Below are 27157 nucleotides of genomic sequence, written 5' to 3' on the forward strand. Positions count from 1 at the left end.
GAAAGTTTCCGAGAGAAGAGAGTGATACAGAGAGAAAAGGGGATAAACTTTTGAGAGAGAGAAGTTTTACTTTTAAAAACTCCTACGTGACACGTTTTGGTTGGTTCAGATGTATTATGTTTATTGGTGAAAGTTTTTCTATTTTTGGTATTAAATGTTTTTTATTTTTATTTTAGGAAAATTGTGGTGATGACACATGTTTAAACTTATCGTGGGAGTACTCTCCATTTATATTATAGATAGATAGTATATATAGCATTATCCGAACTTACTTTTCTATATGCAAACACTGAGAGCATGTTTTAGTTTATAGTCGAAAACTATTTCTTTTAAGACACAGAAATCACTGAAATGTGTTCTTTTAGGCACAATTAAAAATTAAACCCTCAATCAATGTACTTTAAAGAATCTAATTATCTGCCAACAAATGCAGGACTTTGCTTAAAGAAGTGGTTCAAATTGTTCCATATTTTATTTGCACTGATCAGTGTTGCTACGAAATTCACCTTTCTTTGGGGTTAATGTTTAAATTGTTAAAAAGGCTATTACAATTCGAGGAAGAGAAGGAATATATTCCATTTCAAAATTGCTCATTTCAAAATTGCTCATCAAATTCAGATACAACACATTGAATTTCAAAATTCAGATATAACATGACAACATTGACCGTTAGTCCCAGAAATACAGGGACATAAACAAATACAGATTTACCTAAAAAACTAAAACAGTAACAGAATTGTGAATCACGAGACCAATTTTTACAATTGATTGGCATTTAACAACTCATTTCATTTCCTTAATCTGATAATGTTTTGGAGGGAACGGTGGAGGACCCCGAAAAAGCGTGGCCTTTCTGAAGTGCACTTCTGTCGTGAACAAGTGGTTCTGAGACCCAAGAGGCAAGATTAGCTACTCCAACTCCAAGAGTTGCTTGTTTTTCTCTAAAAGATGCCCAAGTAACTAAATATAGACCAGCAATGATGAGAGAACCTCCTAAGATGCTGTCGTCACATGCATGTTAAAACAGAATAGTAAGAAACTTCTAAATTAATTTCAAACCGTCATGCTAAAGGAAGCCATCTTCACGTTAGAACAGAATACATCAACAACTGGGAATAAAAGGAGCTTTACCTTCCCAAGAAAATTGGACTTCCAAGGAAAATTTGGGAGAGGATGGTTGAAAACGCAGGTTGAAGCGGATTGTAAAGGGAAACCATGGCTGGGCCCAAGATTTTGTTGCACCATGTAATGAGTCCATAGTTAAGGGCAGATGCAACAGTTCCCTGAACAGATAAGGAGATTTTTTGTCAAGATACACATGTTAAAAAATCTACCAAAATATTTGTAAGAACATGGGATACTTAAATCTTTTCAACCATTAAGAAAATACTCTCAGCTTTTCCACTAGTTGTCATAACAGCAAAATCCATCTTACTCTCAACGCATGGTGCCCCTAGGTAAAATAGTATTGTGGTTTCTGATGGTAGCATGATAGGTACTTGAGTATTATAGGATGGCTAAGTCTTGCATTGGGTTATGGAGATACACGATACTCCCTCATTGATGGTTAGTTATTAAGAGAGGATCCCTCAACTGTTTGAGTGCCTATTGATTGGTATAAGACATGTCTCTTAGTAGCAAACTAACGGCACAGGTGGTGATGCTGGCATTGCAGTGTTTGTCTGGGATTCAAAGTGCTAGCTAACAGCCAGATTGCATGGGCTTGAGGACTGCTGAGTGTGGTGGGATATTAGCATCTAATTATGGGACATAGGTCCCACATTGGAAGTATGGGATTCTAACGTAAGGATTACAATACCTTGGGCTCTCCAACAGGAACAACTAGCTTTTGTATTTGGTTCCCTCAAGGTTCTTATCATTAAAACACCTTTCTGTGGTTCATACAATGAGATTGGATCACATCATTTAGTTTCTAGAAGTAGACACTAGAACGTGTCTTACGGGTGACCATTAGCAAAACAGAACTATAGTCTGCACATACAACATAAACATTTGTCATCATCTATTCCCTACATATTTGATCTTTTATTTTCTTTTTTTCATGCCGTGGGTAATACAACAAAGACTCAAACTAAAATTTCAGTTTAGAATAGTCATACAAAATAACATAAAGTAACATTGATTATTTCGTTTGAACAGTAGCACGATAACTGTTCAAGATGTCAACAAGAAAGATTTTTAACATGGATTATCAAAATATGAACAAATATGTAACTTCCTAAAGTTTTTCACAAATAGTAAAAGTAAAAGAAAAAAAATACATTGAGAAATACTTCATCAACAATCAGGATAACACCTGTTCCTAGAAAGGAAACCGATGACTTACAAGAGTTGAAATAAAAATCAAAAGATGAATAGTGCAAATAGAATTCATTTAGTGTAGAACTCTTTATAATGCAAAACAAAGGTTTTCACTCCCTGTGAAACATTTTTAACAATTTTTAAACAGGTGACAGTAACACCAAATAATTCACAAAAAATGGTTAAAAAAAGCTTTTACAATTATGTTATCCAGAATGAAAACCCAAAACTAAGATAAACTAGTAATAGAGGAGAACAATGTTAGAAATTAAAGGCAACCATACCTAACAGATAAAAAATAAATCTTTATATACTCTTGTAATTTAGAAAATCATCTGTAGGAAGATTAATGCTCCCTCCGCTCACGTGTAGGGAACAATCTTTTGTTCCAAGATTGTCCTATTTCCTTAATACTCATAGTAGTGACCCAAAACTTGGACAACTTTGATTATTAACAAAGTAAGAACATTACATTACAACATTGACTCCACTTCAACAAGTTAGAATGCTCTCCTTTACAAACCAAACAACAGTCAATAATTGATAGCCTGATGTGTTGAATTGAATGGAAGAATGCAAATAATAAAAAAGGGCCAAGTTTAGAAGACATCTCCAATAATTCAATGTAGTGAGTAGATCAAAAGCATTATTAATAACCAAAAAAAGCTTTTCGAGTGACTCACAGCATAAAGAACAGCAAGGATTTCTGATGATGTCAAACTCCAGTCAGTTGACTCGTTATTCATGAATAATGATACTATCACCATTAGTAAAGTTCCGAAGAAGTATGAAAATGCTGTGACCGATATGTTTGCGGGATATTTTTTTAATACCGGTGCCTGAAAACAGTTAAAGGTAACAATTTAGAAACACCAATTATTTCACATGTTAAAGAACCTAAGATCACAACAAATTAATTGGTCAAGTTTAAGAATCAGCAGTACTAATTTGATCAGTGAAGAAATTTGGAATGAGTGACGAGTCAATGACCTGGCGCTAAGAATGATGTTTGCAACAATATTATTTACAATAACATGCATGAAAAGCATGGAGAAGTCATCCAATCTAATCTAAGTAAACTTATTAAGAGTGTGTTTCAATACAGGAGGATTGAGGAGAGGGAAAAAAGAAATTATGTTACTTATAATTCAGCAAACACTTTATCAAAATATTAGGGGATCTTACTTTGATACACCTCCAAACTCGAAGAAGATAGTTATAGGGAAGTGAACCGATTAGGACATGCAAGAAATTTGCAACATAAGCAATTATCCAATACAACTATCTGAGGTCTACATTATTCTAAGTCATATGAGACCCAAAAAGAAGTTGGAATATTGAGAATTGACCAAGTATCGTAAGTTTCTTATCAATGAGATTTGAGTGAAAAGGAAGATTCCTAATAAGCAGGAACATATAGAGTCATCTCAGCCTCCCAGGGAATGCACAGAGAAGTTGGGACTTGGTAAAAGGGTAACAGGCAAGTCATTGATCACTAAATTTATCCCATAATTGCTGTATTCAACAGTCACCCCATGCATATGACAAAAAAGATAATACCTGAATGGCTAGAAACGCAGCCATACAAATGCAGTTCCCTATCAAGCACAGAACCCCAAGATGAAAATGGTCTAACCCGAAGTCCTGTAAACTACCAATTAGCCATCCAGATGGCTCTGGCTGACCCTTGGCACTTATTTCATTTTGTACAACATGATCGATTTCAGTATATCCTACCAAAGCTGGACCACGATACAAAACCATCAATACGGCACCAGAAACACAGATGATGGTTCCTCCAACTTTTGCCAGACCATCATATCTGACTAAGTTCACTCTTTCTGTACTGCATGAAAAGGTTTGTACAGATAAACATAATTATATGACCTGGTGTATCTGCATAAATTTATTAATGTAAATATTTATGAACTAAAAGTGAGAGTGTGCAGTTGTATTTGAGTAATAGTACACACACACACACAAATTGAAACGGATAAATGTTACAAGTGAAATGAAACTGACCCCATCATTACAGCCAACATAAAGGTAAAGACCGGAATGGCTGGTTGTATGGCAGCCGCATAAGTTGGATTAGTATAGCTCAAACCAATAAGAAACAAAAGCTGGTTGCCAAATATCCTGATCATGAATCAAGAATGCATCAATAAAGCACCGTATCTTTATATATAGTGAAAATGGAAAATAAGTAGTATATACCAAGAGCCTCACCCAGTTAATCCAAGAAAGAAGAATGACACCAGGAGGTTCTTAGTAGTGGGTGGTCGAATCCGTCTACAGTCCAACATGGTATGATCAAGATATCCATTCAACAGAAGAAAAAGGAGTAATATGACAAGACATAAGAGGGAACAAAAAAGTTGCAAGTTAAAATGTTACATTTAAAGATTGAATGTGAAGCACGGTTATATTTACAGATCAGGAATATATGCAGCCACATCCACACAAAAAATAGTTATCATCCTCTTAGGTAGTAATCATGGAACTCCGGAGTCATTACCCACAAACACACATTAAATTTTAAAAATATATTTTAGAATATGATTAAATACCTTAAAACAATGGAAACATAAGTATAAGCTATACGATAATATTACTTAAATATTAAGAATGCTCTAAATAATCAGACAGAAAGGTCCAGATATCAATGAACATGAATGTAAATTTTCATACAACTAGAGTTACCCAACAATCCAAACACTCCAGCGCTTAGAAAAAACATACGTCCAGAGAAATATTATTATAATTCATAGATTCAGAGTGCCGTATCAAGCACATGCAAACAATCAGAGTGTTGCAAACATCACCAACCCTCCAAATTGTGGAACAAATAAATGTGCTTAAGCATCCAATCCCAACCGATCTAAGTATCCAATAACACCAAATGGAAATGTATCCGCAATACTCAACCTTTTCAGAAAGGGAATCAATAAATATTGTAAATAAACTTAGAAAACAAAAGGCCAAGGTGTGAGGGAGGAATCCATTTATTTTTCATCCAACCGAGGGAAACAACAGAACAAAAGGGAGCATATTCATAGGTTTTGAAAAACAATGCAAGCAAAATCTTGAATGGTTGATTTGAAAGAGATAAAGGAGCATACTTTTCACGGATATAAGCAAGGGGTGCGAGGATGGAAAGGGCAAGGAGATCGCGGAATACGCAGAAGACTAACTGGTTGATGCCAACATTAAGGGCCACTTTGGTGATGACATGGTAGCCGCCACTGAAAAGCTGCACCATGGCCATGGCCATATGGGCCTTCCATATGTCACCCCCCGCACCCACTCCAACTCCAACTGTTGCCATTGAAATGAATCCACTCTCTGCAACAAAGTCCCACAACCTCTAAAACACCAAATGGGGTTGTTGGATTCGCTCCTTCGTTCGTTGAAACAGTGATGCCAACACCAAACCCGATGCTTAGTTCGGAATCCACGGACAAAAAATAATAATAAAAAAACACTTACATAATTATTGATGGTGTTGAAATTTTTAATGATACTCTTTCTCAAACTTCGGACTTCAGGATTAATAATAATAATAATATAATGATATTTTCATTAAACTATTATTAATGCATGATTTCTTCCCTTTTTAATTACTATTTTATTTATTTTCGATAATGAGGTACTTTTACAAACTTTGCTCTATCAATCGGTTATAAGAAAAATTATCAGTCAGAAACTTAAATTTGATAATAATATTTTTTTGAATTTATATACAGACAATACAATACTTAAAAAGAAATAGTGCTTAATTTAAGGACAGTTTTAAAATTATGATATTAAATTAAATTGAAATAGTTGGAACTTATTTATATTTCTATCCACTACATTTTTTTTATATTTGAGTTCACAAAATATATATTAATTTAAAGTGTGTGTAACAATGGCAGCAATTTTGTGTGTGTATATGGGTTTGTTTGACAGAATGAAAGACAAGCAATAGGTGCAGGGCAACTCTTCCTAGCATGCACGCCTTCTTTCATATATAAGAAGATAAAGAAGAAAGTATTATTGCAAAAAATTGTAAAAGATTTAAATACGTTTCAAGACCCAATAATTGTGTTTATATTTAATTTTAATCTTTGTAAAAAGAAATACTTTTATATTTATGTCATTTTTGTTGTTTTATAATTGTCATTTACTGTAGCTAATTAAATGTTAATAATAAAAAATATCAATTAAATTAATAAAATATTTTTAATTATGATAATTGACCTATTTTTAAATGAATAATTCTTTTTTTTAATTCTCTTATTATTTAATTGGTCGTATTAGACTGATGCACATCATATCAATTAGGTAACCATACATCAAATTTAATCTAATTAAAGTTCATTTAATATAGATTTTAATTATTTTAAATTGAATTGAAAAAATTCAAATCGATTGGATTCACTCGGAAGATTTTATATCCAATATTTTTATTGAAATAGAATTGTTTGGATTTGTATTGAATCTGACTGGATTTAAAAATCCAATTCATAAACAACCCTAATATTAGACGTTTTAGTTTTATCAAGTTTAAATTATAATTTCATATTTAAGACCATAACTTTAAATTTTCTTATGGATAGTGTGATTTTTTTGAATATACTATTTATACTACATTATATAATCAAATTATTTTTCTAATGTAAAATAAATAAAAATAAACCCGCGTGTACGGGTCTAGGACTAATTGTTTGAAAAAGTTGCACGTACAAGACAAAACATTCTTATCCAGTAACCAAGTCATTTTAGTAAGTGAAAAAAGAAACTATTTTGCTTTCATATATTGTTACAATTGCCCTGAAAACACTAAAGTCTCAATGCAATAGAGAAAGAAAAAAAAAAAGCTTTGTATGAAGTCTTATGTCTTATAGTTGGAATGATGCCTTTTCGCAAAGTTTTTAATAGCTTTCTTGTTTGGTTAAACTGAAATCAAATAAAAACAGAGTAAAATTCACTAATATTTATTTTTATCGATATACTTTCAGTTTTTGTTATATGTCTTGTTTATTTTTATTCATCTTTCATAATTTAATCTCTTTTCTACCTTTCTGTGCAAGGAATGGAAGGTAAAGAAATAGACCAAAATATTCAATTACTTTTGTATCGTAATGAAAAGTTATCTAAGAATTGTTGACGGTTAAATTTGAGAGGATTGTGATGATATTAATATCATATTACATTTCACATTCACAGTTTGTCCTCAAACAACATTTCACATTTAGGGGATAAAATACATGCATACCAATTTAAGAACCATCAGACCAATTTTCACAATGCATTGCTATTCAACAATGAATTTGATGTGTTTGGCTTTGATGTTACCCCGGAGGACCCTGACTGTGACCACTCTGGTATTCATTTTTTTCATGAGTAAGTGGTTCAGAGATCCTAAAGCCATTGGCAGTAACTCCAAAGGTTTCTTGTCTTTCTCTATAAGATGCCCAAGTAACTATATATAGACCGGCAATGATGAAAGATCCCCTAGGATGCTATCACCACATGGATTCAAAAACGAGAATAAAAGTAAGCTTCTAAATACTATACTGTTACAGTGCAATAGACAGGTTGGAACTTCCACTGCTTCAAGTAGATATGGCATTTTATTAAGCTTCCATATCAGAAATCAATTTTGGTATACTTTCTAGGTAGTTATAGTGAAAGACAACATAATTATATATATGATAGTTTCTAATTAGATTTCAACCTAAAAAAAACTTTTATGCAGTCAATGTGTCTGTGTATGTATTCTTAATAGATTTTCCTTAAATGTTTTAGTTTTACCCTTTACAGTTGGTGAGTAGGTTTGTTGTGAGATGGTAAAGTTAGAAAAAGAGTGCATCAAATATGTTGAAGTGGTAGGAGAGGTATACCTTCCCAGGTAAATTGGAGTGCCAAGGAAAATTTGGGAAAGGAAGGCAGAAAATGCAGGTTGAAGCGGAGTGTAAAGGGAAACCAAAGTTGGCCCCAAGATCTTATTGCTCCATGTAATGATTCCATAGATAAGAGCAGAAGCAATAGTTCCCTGAACAAATCTGCAAAATCTACATGTTAATAAAGAACCAAATAATCCATTAGAAGGTGAATCAATTAGAAACTATGTAGGAACTTAACATACAAGACTTTCAATCTTTTCACCCCTTAAAAGAGAAAAAGACCCTCGTTGATTAACTTCAGTAGTTTACATCCACTGTTATATTACTTAAATACAACTTTCAGTAACACATTGACGTCATCTTTGACTTCTGTGCTAGACTGCAAGTCATTTTTGCCCTCCATTTAACAACCATGCTTCACCAGTTACAACAAATTGTTGAACATGAACATCACAACAAAAGCCCAACTTATTCTCACCTCTAAATTATTGATACTACCCGGTAGAAGCAGTGCTGTGGCTGTTCCCAATAAGGTGAATACCAATGTGAGTTTATTAGGTAAGCCTATCTATGTAGCTCATATATATGAGAAAGGATCACACAAGTTCTTTAATTCATATTTTCACATTAAACTATTAAAACTGGATTATTTTCTCAAACTAAATACCCTCCATCAAGAATATTTGCAGAATTTGGGAGCCGGGGAATCCACATTTCATTGTCTAACTCAAGAATTTCATGATAAAAATATAAAGAACTTGATCTAATTTTTCTCTTCTTTATTTTAGACTGCTAGACATGAAAGTGGCTATATAATTATTAGCAATACAGAACTAAAGCTAGCAGAAGTAACACAGACATTTGTTTCCATTTGATCCGGACAGATTTTTTCTTTGCTTTGCTTCTTTACTTAATATCTACATCCTAATAAATCAACACAGACAAAAGAATTGAAATTTCAAATTTTGATCTGATATACAAGATAGAAAAAAACTTATGTCTATAATTATTTGAATGATGTCACGATGTTAGTGATATGTCATGTCTGACCTATTGTCAACTGCACAAGCTAATAAACAAAGGGTTTAGAAGACAACATAAACGGTTTCATTAGGTAAAATGGACCAAAGGATCTGAAATGACTAATATGAGTTCATGAGAATGAAGATTGATTTAAAATTTCAGTGACTCACAGAATATGCAACAGCTAGTATCTCTGATTGTGTCAAAATCCAGTCAGTTGACTCGTTAACCATGAAATATGATGCAATCACCATCAGTGCAAATCCAAAGCCGAATGAATACGCTGTGACAGATAGATTTGCAGGATACTTTTTCAATACTGGTGCCTGAAAATAGTTAATGGCAATAACTTAAACATGCCAACTGATCAAATAACCAAAGATTACAATAAATCAGTTCACAAACTAAGTGATGTTAAAGATTGGTGCTTCTAGCAATAAGTAATTTCATCCGTTAAAAAAGTACAAAATGATTGGTTTAATCCCAAAGAATTGAAAGAAAAATGTGAAAGCTTTGTGAAGTTGTCCAATATCAAAGTGTGTGATATATATAGAGAATTCCGAATGGAGGGAAATAGGAGCAAAAGTAAGGGTTTATACAGAGTGAGCTCTAAAGGCTTTTGCTGTAAGGATGCATAAATCAATATACTACAACATAGATGAACTCGTTAGAAACTCAAATGAGAAACCGTGTAAAGAACAACTTGATGTATCTCATCATAATTGGTGTGGAAAGGAGAAATCCAAGTAAGAACTGATAGAGTCATTCCACACTCCCATGGCAATAATAAATAGAAGCACGAGCATAGTAAATTGGTAATAGAGGAAGAAATGAACAGATAAAAATCTTTTCCTGATGCTATAATCAGCAGTCATTTTATGGACTTTTATTTTAATAAGTGTCTTTTGATGAATATAAAAAATTGTAGATACCTGAAAGGCTAGAAAAGCAGCCATGCAGATGCAGTTCCCTATCAAGAACACAACCCCAAGCTGAAAGCTGTCAAGTCCAATATCAAGTAAGCTGTTGATTAACCATCCAGAAGGCTCTGGCTGACCTCTGGCACTTTTTTTAATTTGTGCAACTTGATTCATTGTTTTATCCCCTATCACAGCTGGACCACGATAGAAAACCATAAATATGGCACCTGAAACACAGATAAGAGTTCCTCAAGCCTTCGCCAAACCTTCATATCTGAACAAGTTCAGTCTTTCTATGCTGCAAGAATGAGTTTGTTAAGCACATTGTGTTCTGGTCTATATGAACAATTTCATGAATCTGGAAATTTCTTTACTGCAATATGATTGGGCTTTTTGTCTGTGTACTAGAGAAAAAAATGAATTAATGATCCATAAATAAATTTTATATATTAATACAGACATTTTAATGCTAAGAAGAAATGGATAAGAGTGAAACTGACCCCATCATCAAAGTAAACATAAATGTAAAGACTGGAACGGTTGGCTGTACAGCACCAGCATATGTAGGATTAGTATAACCTAAACCAATAAGATACAAAAGCTGGTTGCCAAACACCCTGATCATAAATCATGGAGAAAAAAAGTATTATGCTGCAGTAAAACACTATACCATACATATACCACAAAAATAAGAAATAAGTGAATATAGGAAGAAATCTTACCCGGTCAATCCAAGAAAGAAGAATGACATCAATAGCTTCTTGGTGATGGGCGGTCTAGTCCGTCTACAGCCAGTATGGTAAAAATGTATGATTAGGATAGTCACACATCAGAAATAAAGAAAATACTATCACAACTCATAAGAGAGCAGAAAAAAAGTTTCAGGTTCAAATTGTGAACAGAGAATATAACTTTTATTTCACTGTTACTTTTCAAATGAGAATACAATCTCTCTAAATAATCTCACAATAGACTACTCAAATCCTACATTCTCTCTCATAAAAGTTATAATATAAATTATATTTAAAATCATAGTATAAATGACATTCAAAACTAGAATTAAAGGTAATAATCATTGACCTTTCAAATTTCTAAATAAAACTGATAACGCTTTGAGTTTAATGCTAACAAATTCCTCCCTTAAACTCAAACCTTTCATATTCTTCATTCAGATTGCTTTTCTGATTGTCATTGCCTACACTTCCAATTTTATGTTTTGTCTTGACCCCAATTGCCTCCAATATTTTCCCAACAGCCACCACATTGTTCTAGGTTAGAAGCAACTTTAGTTTTCTTCATTGCACCAACTTATGTAGAGTTCTGGTTTGAAATACTTTTAGTCTCCCAAACAAAATCTCTTGCACTTTCACCCGTTGAATTAAAAGGATTTAAGAAATGCTCTGGCTTTAATGAACTTGGAATATAATGATTAGACCATACATCCCTTTCAGTTCCATTTACTATCTTTTCCCAACTCAAAACCATTATCTTCAAGTAAAACACATGAACCAAGTTTCTTATTATCACAAAGAACTTTACTGCACCCCACTGTCAGACTGTCTGAAGTATTATTTCCTACACTCTCATCAACAATAACAAAAGATGGAATATACTTGTCATTGATCTTTGGTTTTGTCCTTAGCTTCTTGATAGCTTCAAGGGCATTTGTAAAATTATAATGGGCTTCTAATTTGAATTGTAATTCATTTACCTTTCCTTTTTGTGCCAAAAGCAACAAATGGAGTTCTTCAACTTGATTGACTCTACTTTCTTTGTCTTTCTCCATATTAACATATTTTTCTTCCAATTTTGTAAACCTTCTTTCCAGGTTACCAAAATTTGCTTCAACACTCTCCAATTGAGATACCAAGACATTCCTTTCATTTAGAAGATTGTGTTTTTCATTATTCAGCAAATTGCAAAATTCTTCCAAACTACTTGATTTTGTCCTTAAACCTTTAAGCTCAGTTTTTGCATCACAAAGGGACTTCTCCAACAAGATATTCTTTAAGTTGAGTTTGAACATCCGATTCTTTTCCATCTCCATCCATGTTTGCAAACACTCGTCCATTTTTGTCCTTCAAGTGCAAAATCCAATCTTTCATGAAAACCGAATAACATTTATCCAATAATTGTCCCAACTAAGAATATTACTCTTCAAATCAGTACATAATAAACTTCCTCCATTGTACCTTCTCTTCCGTCCTTTTGAAAAAAACATATTTTCCCCCGACCTTCTGATTGGAATTTTTGTTGAGTCTCCAAAAGACACATGTCCATCTTCTATCTCTTGTATATCAACAAAGAGATGTTTGTGCCCGCACATATGATTACTAGCACAAATGTCTAGATACCATATCATGTCACTATCTAGAGTGACGTCTTCATTGACCATCATGAGAATTCCTTCATCTTTTGTCTCATCTTCCTCCACTAAATTTTCATTCTCTTCCACTTTCTTCTTGGCATAGCACTCCTTTGCATAATGTCCATATTTTTCCGCAGTTGTAACATTCAACATTTGAACGACCACCACGATCACGACCTCATCCACGCCAGTTTTGCTGGTTCATTTGTCCCTTATCTTCATTGTTGTTTCCATGACCATGACCTCCACATCCATGTCCTCTTCCTCGGCTATGTTACACGTACATCACCTTGTCTTCTTTAATGGTCATCTTTGTTTGTAAGGCTTCCTCCAAGACTTCTTGTTTCTTTTTCTTTCTTTCGTTGTTCATGTGCTTCAAGAGAACCCGCGAGATCATCATGGTCATCTCTTCCAAGTTTCTTGACTCCTCGATTGCACATACAACATTTTCAAAGTCATCGGTCAATGATCGAAGAATTTTCTTCATGATTCTTGCATCCGTGAGAGTTTCTCCATTGCGTTTAAGTTTATTGGCTACCGTTTGCACATGAGTGATGTAACTAGATACATCTTCTGAATCCTTCATCTTCATGGCCTCCAACTCACCTCGTAGAGTTTGAAGACGCATTTGTTTAACTCGGATTGCACCCTTGAACACCTTTTCCAAGATGTCTCATGCTTCCTTTGAAGTGGAAGCACCATTAATCTTCTCAAAAATGGTCTCATCAACAGCTCGATACAACATGTACAAAGTTGCCTTATCTTTCGATCATGTCTCTTTCAACACTTTGTTTTGGGTCGCCAAGTAACCAGTGATATTTTCTAGTTCTTCAAAACCTTCTTGAACCACCTCCAATTGTCATAATTCACCATCTTTATTAATCGAGACAGGGACAAATTATTGGTTATGCTGACCATAGCTCTGATAACAATTTGTGAACAGAGAATATAACTTTTATTTCAATGTTACTTTTCAAATGATAATACAATCTCTCTAAATAGTCTCACAATAGACTTATCAAATTCTACATTCTCTCTCATTAAAGCTATATTATAAATTACATTTAAAACCATAGTATAAATGACATTCAAAACTATAATTAAAGCTAATAATTATTGACCATTCAATTTTCCAAATAAAACTAATGACGACTTTGAGTTTAATGCTAACACAAATTCCACTTCCAAAGTTTGACTGTGTATCCAGTTAAATATGCAAAAAAACAGGTCATCATAAGTCCCTGGAACCATTAGCAGTAGACAAGCATAAGTAGAATATTTCCAGAATTTTTGGCTCATGATTATGAACCTCAAAAAAGGATAAGCCAATTGATATCAGTTAAATACCAAGAATGCTCTAACTCAGCAGAAAGAAAAAGATATCAATATACTACAGTGTACAGTTTCATAAAATTAGTATCATGAACCAACTATCACAGGTGTTTGGGAGCCTGCTTTGCAAATGGGAGTTAACACTTTACAAAGCATGAAATTAGGAAGCAAGATTCTGTGTCATTGCCATTAAAAGTCAATTTGCCCCATTTTAACCTTTACTCGAACATAGACATCGCTAGATGAAAACTCAATAATGATTTTATATTACTTCTTTAGCACGTCCTATCACGCAATTTGTTCTGAAAGATTGTACCCAACACCCTTTGGCCATACACCCTTTGGCCATAAATCTCCAACAGTATTCATGAACCAACTATTTCCAAAAGCTTAGCCATTTAGATAAAAAGAACACAATACATCTTTAGCAATTAAGAACATGCTACTGCCCAAATTAGAATATGCTCAGTAAATAGTACCAATCGCTACACATTTTTCTAAGTGCGAGTAAAAATAAAACAACAGCCCCACATTAGCGGAGTTACAAATGTGTTTAAGGCTTTTTTAAGCATCCAATCCAACCGTGTCAAGATTTCTAAAAAAGTCCAAATTTCTATCAATCAGAAGAAGTTGAAGGCAAGATGCGAACGAGCAACCATTCATTTCTATAAGTACTGCATCTTAAATTTTTTGCATAAAACAGGAATGTAGGAAAAAAATTAAAAAAGAAGAGACACTTTTATTGCCTTTTTCAGTTTAATTGTCACTTCAAAATTCATACAGATGTAACAAATAAGAAATTTCCCTAATCTTAAAAACTTACTATTAAAAAGTCAATTTACTTTGTGATTGTGGATAAAAGTGTTACACTCTCATGATATCAATTGGGTATTTCATCCCCACTATAGCATAGGATTGAAGGAGAGGGAAAAAGAGCATGCCTTTCAAGAAAAAAAGCGAGAGGAGCAAGAATAGTGAAGGCAAGAAGATCCCTGTAGAAGCAGAAAACTAGTTGGTTCACCCCAACATTAAGGGCCACTTTGGTGATTACATTGTAGCCAGCATAGAATAGTGGCACAAGTGGCATGCACACATGAGCCTTCCACGCGTCACTCCTCACTGATACTGCTGCCATAGATTGTGAAGCTTCTTCAGCCATTACAGAATCTCAGTATCAGCAAGCAAGCTAGAGAGACCAAAACATATGGGTTTGTTGACTAGCATAAGATAAAGAAGACAATATTATTGCAAAAAAATGTAAATGATTTTAAATACGTTTCAAGACCCAAAAATTGTGTTTATATTTAATTTTAATCTTTGTAAAAAATTGTTACTTTTATATTTACGTCATTTTCGATGTTTTTTAATTGTCATTTACTATAGCTAATTAAATGTTAATAGTAAAAGAAATGTCAATTAAATTAATAGAAATATTTTAAATTTAGATAATTGACCTATTTTTAAATGTATAATTTTTTTTTCAATCATCCTATTATTTATGAAGAAAAACAATGACTTTTTTTTTTATAAAATTTTCGTGTTAGGCATCACTATGCAACTTGACATCTCAACTAAGCTGACACCTCAAGAAACAACAATCATCTGCCATCACATGAAAAAAAAAATATTATTAAAAAAAAGAAAAAAGAAAGAAAATACAAAAATATGGGGGGACTAGACCAAAACACATATGTTAACACAAACAATACATAGGTAGATTATACCTATTCATAAAGAATTCTAAGAACAGACTAGCTGGGAGTCTATTATACCAATGAAAAGATTCTCTATGAATAAATCCTAAATTAGCCAACTTATTAGCACATGCATTCCCTTCACGAAAAATATGAGTTACCCTAAACCTGATTGTCCCACAAAAATTAAGACAAGTATTCCATCGATTCTGAAGCATCCACGGAACATTAGTCCTAGCAGTAAACGCAGCACAAACCAAGGCAGAATCACATTCAAGCCAGACATTAGTAAGTCCCATTTTTTGAGCTTCCTCCATAGCATGTATAACTCCATAAAACTCAGCAACCAAAGCAGTTTGAACTTCAAGAAACGCTGAAAAAGCACCAATAAATTCTCCCATACTTCCACGAAAAATATCTCCACAAGTAGCAAGACCAAGATACCCCCTAGCAGCCCCATCAGTATTAATTTTGACCCAGCCTGGTGAAGGAAATTTCCATCTAATAGGAAGAGGACGAAGAACTTTACCACTATGAGTCTTAATACCGAAAAACTTAATCACGTTGAAGTCCAACATATCATTCTTCATTGAAGCTTTAGACGAATTTCCCACTAGACAAGTTAAATCTTTAATTATCGAAATAGCCTTAGAAACCCCAATCTTATCCTGAAATCTAGCATAATTCCTCATACGCCATATCATCCATATAGAAAAGGTTACCACCGCAAGCTTAATCAATTTAACCAAAGGACTACCATCACTCTTAATAAAAGAAAGTAGATCATCCTTATTAGAGAAATGAGAAGTAAGAAAAATTTGTCGTACCCAACTCCAAATATGCAATGCGTTAGAACATTTAAAAAATAGATGTTGAATAGATTCCTCTTGCTTTTCACAAAGCGAACACATAGAACATATATGCAAACCCTTATTCTGAATATGTTGATTTGTAGGAAGTCGCCCATGAAAATTTTTCGAGAGTACTAGAGTTTTGGAAGGCGGAATAGATGAAGACCAAATGAATTTACCCCAACTACCTGAAACTCCTGATTCCAAGAAAAAAGTCCTAGCCGATTTAAGAGTGAAACGACCAGACTCATTTAGAATCCAATTAGGAATATCATGTTCCTCTCTAATCATGATATGATTAAAAAAAAGAGACATCTGCTGTAAAGATAAGGGAATATTCCAATCACAACTTGCCCAAAATTGAGAGACTGTATCCGAAATGCTAACACCATCAGATAACCCTGCAATATTTGCTAAAGAAGTAGTAGAGCATCATTTATCATTCCAGAAATTAATAAAAGAACATGTACCAACAGTCCAATAAGTATAGTCAAGCATGGTAGAATAAAATTGCTTAATTCCAGGCCAGAGAGAGGAAGATCTATAAACCGTTCGAAATTCATATTTTGATTTAAGAACCCTGACTTTCAAGAGTAAAGACCAAAACAATGGCTTTTATGTGTGGTATTATTCAATAAAAGAATATGTCTATTTTTATATAAATAAAGTTTTTTTACTTTTTTTTTTTTTTGTAATATCCGAAATATTATTAGAGATAATTCCTAAATAAACAAAGAGTAAAAAATTGATAAAGAGGTTATACACATTGGTTCTTTGTCATTAATAATTTTATCTTTCTAAAATTTCATTTTTTTCAGTATTTTTTTTTAGTAAAACTATAACTATGAGTTAATGAACTAACAAAATTCAATTCCGATGAAATAACAATTAAGAATTTTCAACTAAGAATTTCCAAAATTATTGACTACATTCAGAAATTCCAAACCATAAAATTAAACTAAAGCACCAATAATGTTTTTAAAATTTAAAATTTAGGATTTTAAGAAATTAACATCATATTATCTTATAACATGACAATAAATAAATCTCAAGGACAAAAAATAGTTTTAGTGAAATTATACTTATCGATTTTTATGACCATTTATAAATAACAATTTCTAGAATTCCGAAAAAAATTGTATTAAAAATATTAATTCATGATAATAAAAAAAAATTCAGAGTTCTACAACAAATGTTGTTTTTAAATTTATTATAATTTTTATGTATAAATTGACACCAAAGAGTCAAATCTAATATTATATTCAAGTAATGATCATACATGTTTTTATATCATTCTTAAGTTCAAATATAATCTCAACAATATATTTTATTTTATAATTTTTTATTATTTTCGATGAAAACAATCATTCAAATCCTTATAAGTTATTTTAATTTTAATTATAAAATCTATAATACATAGTTCTTGAGAAGCTTAATTATTCTCTCTATTTAAATACATGTTTCAAATACATATTCATAGCAAACATCCAATTTAGTTATTTTTTATTATACATATATTGATTTTATCTTCATATTTTGATTCATACAATATTATTTTTTCTTTTATTAGGCTTTTAATGGTATATTTACACTTTTTTTTTTTTTGAAATGTGTTAATACAAATTGTATTCCAATTGAAAAGGCTCAATAAAAAAAAATCATATATCTTGTAAATAATAAATAATATATAATCTATGATATTGTTTGTACCAAGTGTTTATAGTAGAGTTATCAACCATGTATACATCTAGATTGATTTTCACCCACACCAAAAACCCTTCAATTTAGAAATTGAAACTCAGCTTCCCAAAAACACTTTACATGTGTCAGATATATCCTTAACAAATCAAAGAGACAATGTCTATTTACTCAACAAATCAAACAAATTTTCCCAACAACTCAACATCAAACCTGCATGTGTTGTTCTTAGCATAACCTATCCCAAATTTCTATGTATCGATAATAATTCATTTTCAAAAGAATATTTTCGATTCATAATTATATTATTAGGTGTTTTAGTTTTATTAAGTTTAAATTGTAATTTCATATTTAATACCATAGCCTTAAATTTTATTTTGGATAGTGTGATTTGTTTTAATATACTATTTATGCTACATTATATAATCAAACTAGTTTTCTAATGTAAAAAAAATAAAAAAATAAACCCACGCGGTACAAGACAAAACATTCTTATACAGTAACCAAGTCATTTTAAGCTAAAAAATAAACTATTTTGCTTTCACATATTGTACCCAAAAAAGGAGAAGATAATATAACAATTGCCCTGAAAACGCAAAAGTCTCAATGCAATAGAGAAAGAGAAAAAAAAACTGTTTTTATTGTATAAAGTTTTATATATCTTATAGTTTAAAAGCTGCATGCCTGTTGGAAATTTTTATTTAATAGTTTTTAATACCCTTGTTGGGATAAATCAAAATAGAGTAAAATTCACTAATATTTTTATTTATTTATTTTCATTCAAATATCTGTATTTTCTTTTACTTTTTTATTTTTTTCAGTTAAATATATACTTTCATCTTTGTCATGTCTTATTTATATTTATTCATTTTATATGTCTTGTTTATTTTTATTCATCTTTTATAATTTAATCTCATTTTCACACCTCTGTGCAAGGAATTTAATCTCTTTTTCACCCTCTGTGCAAGGAATGGAATGCAAAGAAATAGAACAAAATATTCAATTACTTCAATATGGTAATGAAAAGTTATATCGGAATTGTTGACTCAATTTAAGAGAATATGTGATATAAATAACAGGCAAATTCTCCACTCACCTCCACATCTTCTTCTTACTCTTTAACTTCATATTTTTTTTAACTGTGAATTCTAACAATTCATCTTCTTCTTACTCTTTAACTTCATATTTTTTTTAATTGTGAATTCTAACAATTTTTTGATAGTTAGTTATGATGATTACTTGTAACAATATTTTCAAATAATGATTGTTAGTTGTTACTTATAATGATTACTTGTAATAACGGATAATTTTTTAGTGATGATGATTATATTTTTGTTAGTCTTTTTAAAGCCATAGAATTCAGAAGAAAAAAAAATCAATGAAGTATAAATACAAAATTAAAAAATATAATATTTTCATATCAAAAATCAGATATAACAAGAATATGTTTGTAAATTTTCTTTCGCACATGAAATTGTTATTTCAAATATTATGATTAAAAAAAAATTATTGCAAATAAAATATTTAATATGGATATGCAACTAAGATTATGTAAAAATATAAAATTATGCATCATTTAGAACTATCTCAATTTAAAAAAAAATTAAAACTAATTTTTCACAATATGAAGGTGATATATTACATTTCCATTTAAGAAATAAATTTTAAATCTAAACTAGTCTTATAAAAAAAACTTAAAATGTGAAATTTATAACTCCTTATCTCAACTTTATAAAACTAATTTATAAAATACTTATAAAATAGAGTTCAATAATTTATAAAATAGAGTTTGCCCTAAATGTGGATCTCAAACATCCTCCAACAAAATTTCACATTTACGAGATAAAATACATGCATACCATTTAAAATGATAACAAAAACAAAATCAAGAATCATGAGACCAATTTCACAATGCATTGCTCTTCAATAATGAATTTGACGAGTTTGGCTTTGCCGCTACGCCAGAGCACCCTGAATGCGACCACTATGGTATTCATTTTTTTCATGAATAAGTGGTTCAGAGATCCAAGAACCATTAGGAGTAACTCCAGAAGTTTCTTGTATTTCTCTATAAGATGCCCAAGTAACTATATATAGACCGGCAATGATGAAAGATCCCCCTAGGATGCTATCACCACATGGATTCAAAAACAAGAACAACAGTAAAAGTTAGCTTCTAAATACAATTATGTTACAATGCAATAGAAAAGGTTGGAACTTCCACTGGTTCAACTAGGTATGGGATTTTATTAAGTTTCCATATCAGAAATCAATTTTGGTATACTTTTTAGGTAGTTCTAGTAAAAGACAACAAAATTATTATATCTGATAGTCTGTAGTTAGATGTCAAGCTAAAAATAACATTTATGCAGTCAATGTGTCTGTATGTATTCTTAATGTATTTCTTTTAAATGTTTTAGTTTTATCCTTTACAGTTGGTGAGTAGGTTTGTTGTGAGATGATAAAGTTAGAAAAAGAATGCATTAAATATGTTGAAGTGGTAGGAGAGGTATACCTTCCCAGGTAAATTGGAGTGCCAAGGAAAATTTGGGAAAGGAAGGCAGAAAATGCAGGTTGAAGCGGATTGTAAAGGGAAACCAAAGTTGGCCCCAAGATCTTATTACTCCATGTAATGATTCCATAGTTAAGAGCAGATGCAATAGTTCCCTGAACAAATTTGTAAAATCTACATGTTAATAAAGTACCAAATAATCCATTAGAAAGGTGAATCAATTAGAAACTATGTAGGAACTCAACATAAAAGGCTTAACTTCAGTAGTTTACATCCACTGTTATATTACTTAAATACAACTTTCAGTAACACATTGACGTCATCTTTGATTTCTGTGCTAGACTGTAAGTCATTTTTGCCCGCCATTTAACAACCATGCTTCACCAGCGAGAACAAATTGTAGAACATGAACATCACAGCACAATCCCATCTTATTCTCACCTCTAAATTATTGATACGACCAGGTAGAAGCAGTATTGTGGCTGTTGCCAATAAGGTGAATGCCAAGGTGAGTTTATTAGGTAAGCCTATCTATGTAGTTCATATAGATGAGAAAGGATCACACAAGTTCTTTAATTCAAATTTTCACATTAAACTATTAAAACTGGATTATTTTCTCAAAACTAAATACCCTCCATCAAGAATATGTTGCAGAATTTGGGAGGCGGGGAATCCACATGTCATTGTCTGACTCAAGAAGAACTTGATTTAATGTTTCTCCTCTTTATTTTATACTACTAAACATGAAAGTGGCAATATAATTATTAGCAATACAGAACTAAAGTTAGCAGAAGTAACACAGACATTTGTTTCCATCTGATCCTGACAAATTTGATCTTTGCTTTGCTTCTTTACTTAATATCTACGTCTTAATAAATCAACAGAGACAAAAGAATTGAAATTTCAAATTCTTTCTACAATTATTTGAATGATGTCTCAATGTTAGTGATATGTCATGTCTGAGCTATTTTCAACTGCAAAAGCTAATAAACAAGGGGTTTAGAAGACAACATAAACAGTTTCATTAGGTAAAATGGATCAGAAATGACTAATAAGAGTTCATGAGAATGGAGATTGATTTAAAATTCCAGTGACTCACGGCATATGCAACAGCTAGTATCTCTGATTGTGTCAAAATCCACTCAGTCGACTCATTAACCATGAAATATGATGCAATCACCATCAGTGCAACTCCAAAGACGAATGAATATGCGGTGACAGATAGATTTGCAGGATACTTTTTCAATACTGGTGCCTGAAAATAATTAATGGCAATAACTTAAACATGCCAACACTCTCACAAATAAAATAACAAAAGATTACAATAAATCAGTTCACAAGCTAAGTGATGTTAAAGATTGGTGTTAGCAATAAGTAATTTCATCCAATAAAAAAGTACAAAATGATTGGTTTAATCCCAAAGAATTCAAAGAAAAATGTGAAAGCTTTGTGAAGTTGTCCAATATCAAAGTGTGTGATTTATTTAGAGTGTATTCCGAATGGAGGGAAATAGGAGCACAAGTAAGAGTTTATAAAGAGTGAGGTCTAAAGGCTTTTGCTGTCAGGATGCATAAATCAATATACAACATAGATGACCTCATCCCACTTTCCCCCTAATTTGGGGTACATGAACACGTTAGAAGACTCAATGAGAAACCGTGTAAAGAACAACTTGATGTATATCATCGTAATTGGTGTGGAAAGGAGAAATCAAGTAAAAACTGATAGAGTGATTCCACACTCTCATGCCAATAACAAAGAGAAGCACGAGCATAGTAAATTGGTAATAGAGGAAGAAGTGAACAGATAAAAATCTTTTGCTGATGCTATAATCAGCAGTCATTTAGTGGATTTTTATTTTAATGTGTCCTTTGATGAATATAACAAAAATTTAGATACCTGAATGGCTAGAAAAGCAGCCATACAGATGCAGTTCCCTATCAAGAACACAACCCCAAGCTGAAAGCTGTCAAGTCCAATATCAAGTAAGCTGTTGATTAACCATCCAGAAGGCTCTGGCTGACCTCTGACACTTAGTTTAATTTGTGCAACTTGATCCATTTCGTTATCCCCTATAACAGCTGGACCACGATAGAAAACCATAAATATGGCACCTGAAACACAGATAAGAGTTCCTCCAGCCTTTGCCAAACCTTCATAGCTGAACAAGTTTAGTCTTTCTATGCTGCAAGAATGAGTTTGTTAAGCACACCTTATTTTGCCTTCTGGTCTATATGAACAGTTTCATGAATGTGCAAATTTCTTTACAGCAATATGATTGTGCATTTTAGTCTGTGTACTAGAGAAAAAAAATGAACTAATGATCCATAAATAAATTTTATGCATTAGTATAGACATATTAATTGTAAGAAGAAATGGATAAGAGTGAAACTGACCCCATCATCAAAGTAAACATAAATGTAAAGACTGGAATGGTTGGCTGTACAGCAGCAGCATAAGTTGGATTAGTATAACTTAAACCAATAAGAAACAAAAGCTGGTTGCCAAATACCCTGATCATAAATCATGGAGAAAAAAAAAATATTATGCTGCAATAAAACACTATACCATTCATATACCATAAAAATATACCATAAAAATAAGAAATAAGTGAATATAGGAAGAAATCTTACCCGGTCAATCCAAGAAAGAAGAATGACATCAATAGCTTCTTTGTGATGGGCGGTCTAGTCCGTCTACAGCCAGTATGATAAAAATGTATAATTAGGATACTCACATGTTAGAAATAAAGAAACTACTATCCCAACTCATGAGAGAGCACAAAAAAGGTTTCAGGTTTAAATTCCACTTCTAAAGTTTGACAGTGTATCCAGTTAAATGCGAAAAACAGGTCATCATAAGTCCCTGGAACCATTAGCAGTAGACAAGCATAAGTAGAGTATTTCCAGAACTTTTGGATGATGATTATGAACCTCAAACAAGGATAAGCCAATTGATAGCAGTTAAATACCAAGAATGCTTTAACTTAGCAGAAAGAAAAAAATATCAATATACTACAGAGTACTTTCATAAAATTAGTGTCATGAACCAACTATCACAGGTGTTTGGGAGCTTGCTTTGCTAACGGGAGTTCACACTTTCCAAAGCATGAAATTAGGAAGCAAGATTCTGTGTCATTGACATTAAAAGTCAATTTGCCCCATTTTAACCTTTAACCGAACATATACATCTCTAGCATGTGTTCAGATGAAAACTCAAGAATGATTTTGTATTATTTCTCTAGCATGTCCTATCACGCAATTTGTGCTTAAACTAAACAATTAATTAGAAAAAATGAGGGATGCAAGATTGTATCATACACCCTTTGGTCATAATTGCTCCAATAGTATTCATGAACCAACTATTTCCAAAAGGTTAGCCATTTAGATAAAAACACACAATACATCTTTAACAATTAGGAACATGCCACTGCCCAAATTGGAATATGCTCAGTAAATAGTACCAAAGGTGTTTTAAGGCTTAAAGCATCCGATCCAACCGTGTAAAGCCTTCTAAAAAATTCCAAATTTCTATCAATCAGTAAAAGTTGAAGGCAAGATGCGAACGAGCAATATGTACAACATCTTTAAATTTTTGCATAAAACAGGGATGAAGGAAAACAAATTAAAGAAAAAGATACTTTTATTGCCTTTTTCAGTTTAATTGTCATTTCAGAATTTCTACACAGGTAACAAATCAGAAATTTCCCTATTCTTAAAATACTTACTATTAAAAAGTCAAATTCCTTTGGGATTGTGTTCAAAAGTTTTACACTAATTAGATAGTTCATCCCCCACTATAGCATATGAGTTAGGATTGAAGGAGAGGGAAAAAGTGCATGCCTTTCAAGAAAAAAAGCGAGAGGAGCGAGAATAGTGAAGGCAAGAAGATCCCTGTAGAAGCAGAAAACTAGTTGGTTCACCCCAACATTAAGGGCCACTTTGGTGATTACATGGTAGCCACCGTAGAATGCCTGCGACAGTAACATGCCCATATGAGCTTTCCACGATCCACCCCTCACTGGTACTACTCCCATTGATTCTAAACTTTCTGCCATTACAGTATCTCAAATGGGGTGGTTGGATGTTCCTTGAAAACGTGAGCAGAGAATGGAGGGAACACCAAATCTTATGCTTTCTTCCAGCTTCAAAAACAATTTAACAAGAAAAACACACAAAAAAAATAGCAAGTTTTCAATAAGCAGGGTTGAATATTGGTTTTGGTTTGATCAATTTTCTGAGTTTGTATATGGTAAGCTCCAAGTCTTATCCTAATCAATGCGTGTATCTGACAATTTGTATGTAAAGTAATACATACTATCTTACTTTATATTAAGGAGTATGTTTACCTGATACAATTTATGGATCGATACTGACTCTAATAAATAAACAATCTAAACACAATGTTTTACTAATGATGCTATTGTTGAAAAATTTAACAAAATAAAATGTTATTCAGCAGAGACATATGTGATGTGATGTGAGATGGCAACATGTCAGGAGTTTCTTTTAGATTTTCACGAATCTTAATAATTCATTGTTTTATGGATTAAATTGAAGAAATTTTACATTTTTATTTGTTATTTTAAACCTTTCTGGTCCTAATGAGTTTAATTATAAAATCCAAAAAAACTAAAAATAGTATATAAAAAGCAGACATATTGATTAAAAAATATAGATAGAAAACATAAAGGTTTACTATTTTGGAATAGAAAATTAAATAATTGCCTTTGTTTTATTTAAAGAAATATTAATAAACAATGAATGGTATAAGAGGACGTGTGTACTTCTGCAACTATTTCTCCACCATCTCGTGCTTATCCGATGTGTGGACGTGTAAGAAGTAAGTGAAACATTAAAGTAACGTACAAACATTATCCATAAAAATATTGTTTTAATAAGAATTTTAAAAAAGTTATTAAATAAATAATTCATTTAGTTTTAAAAGATTCATATTTATAAACTATATTAAAATATTCTTTAAAACAAAAGAGCACTCCTTCATTCACTAGGGCGGGGTGGGTTATCCGGGTTGGTTCACGACTCCTTAATTAAAAATGCGGGTTGAGTTTGACACTGATAACTTGAACTAGAAAAAAAATATTAATATTTTTTAATTAATTATGTTAATTGTTTATGTTTAATATTTTTGAATTAGATGTTTTTAATGTTTTTTAAATAAAAGAATATTGATATTTGATTTTTATTTGATTATATTTGAAATGGAAACAAAATATTGATGTTTGATAGTAACAAATATATTAATTTAATTTGATAATTTTTTAAGAAAAAAAGTAAAAAATATTTTCACTGAATTTCTAAAAGAAAAAAACAAATACAGACTGACCCACAAACCTGCGGACTAATCCTTATATAAAACGGAATAGAGAATCTAGGATGTGATCATTATATAAAACGGACCAACCCAACCTACATTTTAAAGACCGACGATTATAAGGGACAAAACGGTCCGCTTTGCCATCCCTATCTTCACAATAGAGTTAAACTTTTGTTTTACATTTACACACTTAAATTTGGAGAAAAGAATGAAAGAAGCTTTAAAAGCTTGCTTTTGCTTTTTCTTCAGCATAAATCTGGCAAAACATCTGCCTTTGACTAACTATGAAAGAGAAATGAAAGCTACATTTCTAGCCAATTTTTTAATGGATCTTTATTTATTAAATAAGGAGGAGCAAATAAATTTATGTTATCATTCAAATTAATCTAAATGATGATTTTTTCTCACCTAGCAATGTGCCAAAAAAAATCTTTATCAGCTACTATTCACAGTATGTATTCATTCATATAGCTTGATCATGGTCACAATATTTAAATGTTCATGATTTTCCAATTTTCAACATTTTTGAAAATTATTTGCTTGATAAAAATATATATAAATTAATAAGTAATTTTATTATTAATGAATTTATAAAAAAAATTGTCTATTTTACACATACTGATTTTTCGATTTTTAATTTAAAATTATCAATTCTTCTTGTCTAATGGTTTCAATATTCATTCATTGGAAAATTATTTCCATCTCATAAAAATAATTATTAGTACATTAAATAATTAAATGCATATTTATGATGTTAACTTATTATAATTAATTTAAATTATAACTTACATTTTTAGTTGTTATCGTTAAATAACTTTTTCACTATTGAAAATGTTATTATTTTAAAATTACATTACATAAAAATAATAATATTTAAAAATACTATCATACTTAAAAAATAAATAATTATAATTAATATCATGATCAATATCAACATATTTTTTAATAGTTATGTTATTGCAAAAAGGGGTCGAGGACTCTTGTTCAAGCTGATGACACAATCTTCACGGGTTGATCTCTTCAGGTTGGACTTTCGGCTTCTCCTCTCACAGTTGGGTGTGTGTACCTGCAATGCAATGAGCTCTAATGCCAAAGTCAAAAATATTTTATATATTCATTAGATAAAATTCACTCCTCCTTACCTCTTGGGTTGATCCTCTATTTATAAGGTTATCTTATTGGGCTTATAACTTATTTGGGTCTTTCATT

The 27157-nt window shown here is 31.7% G+C and overlaps 2 protein-coding genes and 1 pseudogene across 4 annotated transcripts; all 3 read right to left on the bottom strand.

The window, feature by feature from the left end:
- Positions 1-571: 571 nt before the first annotated feature.
- On the bottom strand, positions 572-5811 carry LOC137811079 (WAT1-related protein At4g19185). 2 transcript variants are annotated; one of them, XM_090298431.1, is made up of 7 exons: positions 5445-5811; positions 4552-4614; positions 4345-4461; positions 3883-4163; positions 3006-3161; positions 1132-1283; positions 572-1001 (listed from the first exon to the last, which is right to left on the bottom strand). In XM_090298431.1, exons 4-7 carry the CDS (start codon positions 4084-4086, stop codon positions 797-799), a joined length of 717 nt encoding a protein of 238 aa, XP_090154557.1. In that variant the 5' UTR covers positions 4087-4163; positions 4345-4461; positions 4552-4614; positions 5445-5811; the 3' UTR covers positions 572-796. The 2 variants fall into 2 exon arrangements, with proteins under 2 accessions (XP_090154557.1, XP_068468766.1); XM_068612665.1 differs by having other exon boundaries at positions 3883-4168; positions 5445-5803.
- Positions 5812-7470: 1659 nt separating this feature from the next.
- Positions 7471-15068, bottom strand: LOC137811081 (WAT1-related protein At4g19185-like; annotated as a pseudogene). The gene is made up of 7 exons (XR_016518559.1): positions 14798-15068; positions 10879-10941; positions 10657-10773; positions 10169-10454; positions 9407-9562; positions 8211-8362; positions 7471-7821 (listed from the first exon to the last, which is right to left on the bottom strand). The product of XR_016518559.1 is annotated as a WAT1-related protein At4g19185-like (transcript).
- A 4749-nt stretch (positions 15069-19817) lies between these two features.
- On the bottom strand, positions 19818-25063 carry LOC137811080 (WAT1-related protein At4g19185). The gene is given in 8 exon segments (XM_068612667.2): positions 19818-20080; positions 20083-20227; positions 20615-20766; positions 21711-21866; positions 22511-22796; positions 23008-23124; positions 23245-23307; positions 24454-25063. Coding segments are annotated over 8 exon segments (1209 nt in total). The 5' UTR covers positions 24669-25063; the 3' UTR covers positions 19818-20005.
- Positions 25064-27157: the final 2094 nt, after the last annotated feature.

The sequence above is a fragment of the Phaseolus vulgaris genome, chromosome 2, assembly GCF_051622355.1.
Source record: "Phaseolus vulgaris cultivar YP4 chromosome 2, ASM5162235v1, whole genome shotgun sequence".
Taxonomy (NCBI): Eukaryota; Viridiplantae; Streptophyta; class Magnoliopsida; order Fabales; family Fabaceae; genus Phaseolus; species Phaseolus vulgaris.

Excerpts from the sequence above, each read along its gene's own strand:
- LOC137811079 (XM_068612665.1), bottom strand. The coding sequence starts at position 5,650 with ATGGCAACAGTTGGAGTTGGAGTGGGTGCGGGGGGTGACATATGGAAG. Across the intron at positions 4,169-4,344 it reads ATGTTGGCTGTAATGATGGG|TACAGAAAGAGTGAACTTAG; the intron begins GTCAGTTTCATT and ends CTTTTCATGCAG. Across the intron at positions 3,162-3,882 it reads CTGCGTTTCTAGCCATTCAG|GCACCGGTATTAAAAAAATA; the intron begins GTATTATCTTTT and ends AACTGTTTTCAG.